The sequence below is a fragment of the Monopterus albus genome, unplaced genomic scaffold, assembly GCF_001952655.1.
Source record: "Monopterus albus unplaced genomic scaffold, M_albus_1.0 scaffold398.1, whole genome shotgun sequence".
Classification (NCBI taxonomy): domain Eukaryota; kingdom Metazoa; phylum Chordata; class Actinopteri; order Synbranchiformes; family Synbranchidae; genus Monopterus; species Monopterus albus.
This window is the reverse complement of record NW_018128278.1, coordinates 72848-80384: the sequence shown is the minus strand read 5'-3', so window position 1 is coordinate 80384 and position 7537 is coordinate 72848. Positions and strand designations below refer to the sequence as shown.

Below are 7537 nucleotides of genomic sequence, written 5' to 3'. Positions count from 1 at the left end.
ATGTCATCATAGATAACCTCACGATGATCGCCACTCTCCTGCCGTTGCTTTTGGCAACGACCTACAGTCTCCAGGACAGTTTTCAAACGCCGATCGAGAGCAGCAAGGTGGGGCTCTGACAACAGTGGAGCCACACTATGAAGCGGATCATTGGAGAGCGAGGCTCGCATGACATCACTGAGACGATACTGAGGCAGAGAAAGGAGACGCAGGCGTAGCCATGTGGAGCGACGAATTCTAGAGGAAGACCAAGGTCAAAGAAAAAGGTGTTGGGGAGAGAACAGAGCAGGATGAGTAGGGCGTTTAGAGGGTGTACTGTTGTAGGAACTGTGTCTGATGATTACAGCAAAGACTTTTACTGTGGAATTATGGGTGCTTCTTGCATTTCTTGAATTCAGCTTTTAACCCCCCTGCTAACAAAAATCGCATTTCATCATTGCTTTGAATGATAGTAAAGTGATATCATACTTGACTGTTTCTTTTGCTTGAAAAGATATTTAAGGCAATACGAATTTTGCAAGATCAGATTAAAGTCAACTGTGCTAAACAGAACACTAATGCAAGAGGAAGTAATTTAGTTTCACTCATATTTGTACCTGCAGCACTGTTCTAGTGGAGATAAGATAGAAGGCTCATCTTTGGAGTGACGCCCAAATCTGCAGAGAGGACACACAGAGTCAATCAAGTCACAAGAACAGCTATGCCAATTATTTATATACGGATACTCTGTGCCTTAACATAAACACAGCCACAACAAAAATACTCACGCCCTCCCATTGTCAAGGTGCAGCAGAAAAGTTCTGTTCCCAAACTTCTCAAATGTTTCATAATGATGCCTGTCCATGTTACCTAGAGGAAGAGAGATTAGTGTTTGTTTACTATAGTCAACAAATAGGTTGCAGCTGCTCAGTACACACTTCCTCTGCATATCTTTTGTAAATATCCTATCATGCAGTTCACACAGTGCTGTATATCAGAAATATGAACATTCCTGGATAGAATTAAACATACAGGTGGAATACAGTTGATGCATACCACTATGGTAACACTGATACACTTAATGTGCCAAGCCTGACGACAACAGGCCTGTCAAAATGTTTTCCAAGTATAAATTGATTTGAGGGTATTTTATCATTTGTATGGTTGCAAAAACAGACATATACATTTCTTTTGAATCTGTATTTACATTTATATTCCAAGGCTTTGAATATATAAATACAGTAACCCAGCTACTCATCTCAGCTGTATACACAGCATACAAGTTACTATAAATCACCAATAAGACAATGTGCTTTAATGAAAAACGAAATTCAAAGCAGTACAAAACATAACATGTAAACAGACATTATACAGTAACTGCAGTTGGCTTAATGACAAGATCGTACATGTGCTTTCATAGTATTGGCTTTCTATTAATACAGGGTTGATTATGTAGAAGGCAGAAAGCATCATAACTGCATCACTGTATTATGGCATCAGTCTGGTGCACCACAGCAGATAAAACCAAGCTGGTCAGATGAGCTATTCAGAGCATACTCACTAACCTCACCCTTCTTAAACTACACAACACAGGACTCAACCTGGTATGAAGGGGGACCTTAGTGATCATATTAACATCAGCCAGCCCCCAGTCTCCTGTCACTCTCTCTTCATCTTGATAGAGTGGGCAGTGATAGACTGGTAACTGAGGGGCAGCCACTGCAGAAGCATCTGAGACTTGAACATTGCTTGTGTCCATTAAATATGAACTTGTAGAAGCGAAGGAATCTTGGACACTATTTGTGTTCCTGACTTGAGCCTTGACACAAACAAGAGGCATTGAGCATGGTTGGGGAAAAGCTGTGTCCTGTAGGGCTCCTAGCTGTGTATCCCATGATGCCCCTCTCAGTTCCAGGCCACATAAATACACAGTGTCCAGGGGAAGTGTGGCTGGGTATGTGTTATCGCTCAGAACCTGGAGGCACAAGAACACCATAAGTAATCAAACTGCATGATGTGCAAAATGAAAGGCAATTTTAGTATGACTTGCATTCTTTACCTGAAAATGCAGTTGTATATCACTGATATATCTGCGATTTACTTGAGCAGCCTCTCTGATCACTGCCACCAGAAAGCCTCTGGCATTTTTGAAAGCAGACAGTCGGTAGGTACCAGGTGGATCTGAAATGCCGTGGTGCCAGAGATAGGCACAAAGCAACTCTGCCCTCTTTTCCAAGTGAGACAAGTTAGTGAGTTTGAGGAGAGAAGCAAAAGTCAGCAAGTTGTGTTGAATGGGCTTTTGGAGCTGTGAGAGGAGCAAGGACACCAAATCAATAAGATCATCCCACTCAGCCTGGAGGAAGTCACGAATGGGACTGTGAGGAACAGGTCCTGCATTTCTAATGCTGCTGTCATTCTTGCTTTTGAGGTAACTCTTCAGAGCCTGCAGTCTGTCTCTAGCGTGGCTATAGGTCGGCACTGTGGCGGGCTGGTTTAGCTGGGTGTAGAAACTCCTCATTCCTCCTAGAGGAGTCTGGGAGGCCTGCAGTAGTACGTTCAAATTGTGACTATTGACCTTGATCATCTCAGCTGCCACATCAGCACTAAAGCCCAGCACGAGGGTGTCGTTGATGTTTTCTGAATCCTGAAGACACTGCCACAAACTCTGCAGTAGCCCTGACAAATCTGACAACATGAGACAGAGACACAAAGCACTACATTATACTCACACAGAATAGTTGACAATGTGACTTTAATGCCTGTACATCTTGCTATTTGTTGTCTGAAGCAATCATTTAGAAATGTAGCCTCATTTTAATGATGCAATCATGTAGCTTGCTCAGCATAAAGTTTTCAGCAAAATGCTTAAAAGGTAAGTGCAATAAAAAAAATCTAGGAAGTAATTTGGTTACCAAAGTGGCCAGGATTGCTGATAACCTCTGAGAGGATGTGTGGTCCACTGTCCCAGAGAGGTGACACTCTGCTGAGGCAGGACTTGGCAACACTCTCCACTGCTTCCAAATCTGCAGAGTCAAGTACATGGCCACCGTGCACTAGATTGACTATGAATGACAAGTACAACATGGTTAAAGTATTCAGTAACAGAACTAAAGGACAGTTTTATCTGTTAATGCTGTCTGACCTGCTATATACTGCAAAACCTCAGTCTTGCCATGGCAGAGACTGGCAACCCAACTGAGTGCATCCACCAAAGCCAGCAGGTCTTCCTGACTCCTTCGAACCAGAAACAAGCATAAAGCCATCATAACAATCACTGGTTTAACTTGTTGCCATGGTAACACATCTACGTCTACTGTATACAAGTACACTATACAGCATGTAAGCTCATTTCCTCACCAGTTGTAGATTCTTCCCTGGCCTAAGTATTTATAGGTCTGTCTCTGTAACAAGACAGAGTGGAAGATGGCACAGCAGAGGAGGAGCTCCATGTTGTCTGCTGTGACATCTGACTGTGACTGCATGATGGAAATGACCTGTTGCAAGGAGCAGCTCAGCTCCTCCTTAAGATCCAAGGGAGAGTCACAGGCCAAAGGTAGGGCACACATTCGCAATGCCACTGTTTAATGATAAAAATGGTAAATTAGCTTACAAAGGGACAATCATCCATTTTATGTATATAAAATAGAGAACACTAAATCAAAAATTGAGATTGATATAGAAAACCATGGTTATACTTTTGCTCTGAGTGCACACAGTGTCATGGGTGTACAGTATTTAGATTGTGGGAGCCAATGAACAACATAGACCCTCTGTGTTGGACAATATTTCTAGCTTAGTTCCAAGTGGTCATGGTGAAACGTATTGTAGAGACTGGCTCATTCCATATACTGGACATTTGGTGACTGCTCTTGACAAGAAGATGATAGTGATGGCAAGACTAATGACCTACCTGGAATGGAGCATGACTCATATTCTTGAGTTATAAACCACAGTCGGAAGCATGGGTGAACCGGATGTCGCTCATCTGTGCAGCAGGTACAGTAGGTAGGCAAGCAACAGATGGATGGGTAAACAGAAATACCGAGTTGTAATAGAAACATTTCTCAGTGTCAGTAAATAACACAGATCCAGTTTACTGGTTCCTGATGACCCACCTACCTTTTAAAGGGGAGATCAAGTGACTGAGGTGAGCCACAACTTTATTATCCCATTGATCCAAAAGGTGACAGTTATTAAAAACCAACCAGTGACCATCACTAACTGCTTTGTCCAGTGATGAGAGAATAACATCTCTGTCACACAGAGCCCCAAAAGAAATGACTTTCACCTGAACCTAAAACACATTCATTAAGAAAAAGATAAGAAAAACATAAAATAGTACTTCAGTACAGGAATTACAGTTATGTCTGTACAGTATGTATTACCTTCTTTGTCTTTGCTACACAGTGGGCCAATGTGTTGATTAAGTGAAGAGGCTGAATGCTTGTCCATCTTTCTCCACTTGGACTTCGCAGCGCAAGAATGATGGGTCCCTCATGTTTGACAAGGTACTGAGAGAGGGCTTCGGGGTTCCCAGTGTGAGGGATGTCAGACCCCGCATTCTGTCTGGGCAGGCAAAGGTGGCATGTGGCTATGGTCTCAGCTAGTCCCTCCAGGCAGTTTGGGAGTATGGTCTTCCACAGTAGAGCTCGCTGTAGCAGGGACAGATGGGCATGAGAGCGACAGGGAACAGCTCCTACCACAGTAGAGGAAGGTTTGTGTAGGTACTCCTGCCACTGTATTGGGGAAGTGGAGAGAGAGGCAATCAACCCTCTGAAGGGAGGGATCTCCTGCAAGAGGAGGAGCTCTGGATGGGTATGAGGAGGTATCCAGCTGGGCAGAGAATTGGTGGACTGCGAGGCAGTGTGAGAAAGGGGACAGACTTTAACTTTAGCTATAGGATGCTCTGTGTCTTGAAGGCCCCTGAGGAAAGCCACCCTCTCACCCTCAGAACAAAGATTGCTGTGTTGGAGCAGGGCAAGAGACACCAGCAGTTTCAGGACAGCAACATGGCTCTTGAAGAGGCAGGGCCTGTAATGGGCCAGAAGCTGGGCTACCATCCTGTTTGTGATCTCTGATACCATACCCCCTAGCACTTTCTTAGTGGTATGTGAGACAAATAGCCCACTCTTCACAATGATGGCCTCTTGCATAACTCTGATAAAGCCACTTAGGGAAAAGTAGTAGGCAGGGGAAAGACGGGACACTTCTTGCAGAGCCTGGTAGAGGGCAGCAGCCAGCCTGACTAATTGGCGAGGAGCGGCTACTAGAGCTTCATGGTACTCCAGCTCCTCACTCAGCTGCTGGATCTCAGCCTGCAGTTTCTTCATTGCTTCTTGAGAAGCAGCAACATGAGGGAAAAAATCGGAGTCATGCAGCAGTGAGGGATTAGACTGCAGAATGTAATCCATCAGGGCATCCTAAAACAAGAAAGTGTACAGTTAACCGATATGCAGCAGATACAACAGATTACATTAGCATCTGTCAGAGTGCATATGCATGTATTATTGCATAATAGGTCTGCATTCTGCTTTAGTGTGACTTAAAGGCAGAAAAAATGGTCTTTATTTATTTACTAGGATCAGAGTGAAAGCTTGATTTAAAAAATGCATAACCCACTCTCAAAAGCCAAGTCAGTGATTGGTGTGCAATATCTTCAGTGACAGTATGTTTTATGTCTCAAAGGCCCCATGATCTCCATTACAACTGCAGCCCAGGAAATGTTATGATAAAAAATTAATCAATTATTATGAACCAAAAATGATGAACCAAACAGTTTGAACCAGACAGATGTAAGTCGAATCTATTGAAAAACTGCAGAGCATTTAAATAACATTATGATGATATAATGGTATGATGGTAAATGATGGTTTTGTCACCTCCTCTGTGACCAGTTTTTCCTGCAAGAGCTGCCTGTCATTTTGGCACTGCAAGTGTTTAATCAGCAGCTCTTTACACTCAGACTGCAACAGCTTTGTCAGCATCAGCTCCTGGATCTCATCTGAGCTCAGAGAGAGGTCAACAATCTGAACCTGGGCCAAGATGGACAGATGGATCTCTAAGGAACAAAAGAAAGAATTCCCATAGTTAGCCACTATTTTTATTTGAGCTATAAGAGCCAAAATGTCCAGTGTCCAGTTCATTACTTTCTGTTTTTAGACACCTTGTTAGGAGCTACAGTAGGTCATTTAGAAAAGTTTTCAGTGTCAACTCTGCATCAATTAAAACTTCAGCCAATTACCAAGAAAAAATCCTGAAACACTAGCTGGCTGCCTGGAAGAATCATCTTTATTTTAACATTTTGATTTTGGTGCAGGGTCTTCATCAGGATGATTTACAGGCTGTGAAAAACAGCCTACATATCAGCTCCTCTACATGAAGGCTGAATCTCCAATGATTATCCAGTGAGAACCTCACACCTCCAACACAAAAGTGTCAAAATAAAACTGCACAACAAAACTGAAAATAAAACTGCCACAAAGACTATAATTTAAAATCTGGGTGAATAAAACATATAAAATAGCTGTAAAAATGAATAAAATAACATTGTAATGCCAAAATCTTCATTAACTCCCTTTAGATGTTAGATTCAGATTTTTAATCAGCTTCTGAGAATTCCAGGCAGCCTCTTTACACTTCTTAAAGAAGCTAATGTCTCCTCTGCTGGGTCCCAAAGTGACCTCGAACAATAACAATAAAATAAAAATCCATCAACGTGTGCTTGGCCTTTACAACATACTGTATCTAGCTTCTGGATGCACTTCTACTGTAGTAAAAATGTCCAGTAAAACAGCTTTAACAGTGACTACCACAGTTTGTATCGAGCATACAAATAGTTTTTACCACTGTGAAGCAGATGGACAGGCAGGTGGGTGCTGAGGAAGAGGCTAAACTCAGGGTGGGTTGACTGTACATGCTGCTTTAACCCCGGTAGGCAATAGCCAGCAGGGCGAGCCAATCTGGCGAGGAACTGTGGACTGGGGATTGCATGCTCCACTTGAGTTACCAGGACTCTCAAACCTCCAATGCAAAAAGAAGAGATTGAGTTAAGGCTGAAAAAAGAAACTGTAAATTTGAAACTTCAGCAAATTGGGCACCAAATTAACTACAATGTCATATATAATCAAATATTATATTTCTCTTTTGCGTAAAATCCTCTAATTCACCTTTCTCAGCAGCCTGGTCCAGCTTATCCAGCAGCTCTGGATCACTGGCACAAATCACCATCCCAAACTCCGCTTCAAGCTTGAAAACTTTTTCTCCTGCAGAATAGATGCTTCTAATGTAATGGTTTGAATTTTTGATTTTATTTTTCTTTTCTTTTCTTTTTTTATTAATTCAATTTACAATTCAGATTCTATTTAATATGGAGCATATAGACTACCTCTGTTGGTGGCCTTACAGTTGGGATAACATGGGATGTAACATATGGCCAAATACCACCACTGATGTTTTGTTACTCAAAGGACCTACCTACATACCTACCTGTGATGAGCCAGCTCTGAGAGCTTATCTCAAGATGTTGATGGGTGTCTGCCAGTAGAGGCCACTGCTGAAC

The 7537-nt window shown here is 42.5% G+C and overlaps 2 protein-coding genes across 2 annotated transcripts in view; both read right to left on the bottom strand.

Annotated features, from left to right (window-relative positions):
• Positions 1-2: 2 nt before the first annotated feature.
• LOC109951609 (extracellular serine/threonine protein kinase FAM20C-like) overlaps positions 3-7537 on the bottom strand; it is a gene marked incomplete at its 3' end in the record, with an annotated part of 32720 nt that continues 25185 nt past the window's right edge. The window contains exons 10-12 of the mRNA XM_020586211.1: positions 768-849; positions 597-656; positions 3-237 (exon numbers count right to left, since the gene is read on the bottom strand). Of these exons, the coding sequence (XP_020441867.1) occupies positions 3-237; positions 597-656; positions 768-849 (377 nt within the window). The remainder of the gene's footprint in view (positions 238-596; positions 657-767; positions 850-7537) is intronic.
• Positions 1235-7537, bottom strand: part of dnhd1 (dynein heavy chain domain 1) — a 23283-nt gene continuing 16980 nt past the window's right edge. The window contains exons 34-45 of the mRNA XM_020586224.1: positions 7465-7531; positions 7146-7241; positions 6823-6999; positions 5859-6037; positions 4365-5399; positions 4099-4273; positions 3890-3964; positions 3337-3556; positions 3122-3213; positions 2892-3041; positions 2039-2664; positions 1235-1954 (exon numbers count right to left, since the gene is read on the bottom strand). Of these exons, the coding sequence (XP_020441880.1) occupies positions 1526-1954; positions 2039-2664; positions 2892-3041; positions 3122-3213; positions 3337-3556; positions 3890-3964; positions 4099-4273; positions 4365-5399; positions 5859-6037; positions 6823-6999; positions 7146-7241; positions 7465-7531 (3321 nt within the window). The 3' untranslated portion in view covers positions 1235-1525. The remainder of the gene's footprint in view (positions 1955-2038; positions 2665-2891; positions 3042-3121; positions 3214-3336; positions 3557-3889; positions 3965-4098; positions 4274-4364; positions 5400-5858; positions 6038-6822; positions 7000-7145; positions 7242-7464; positions 7532-7537) is intronic.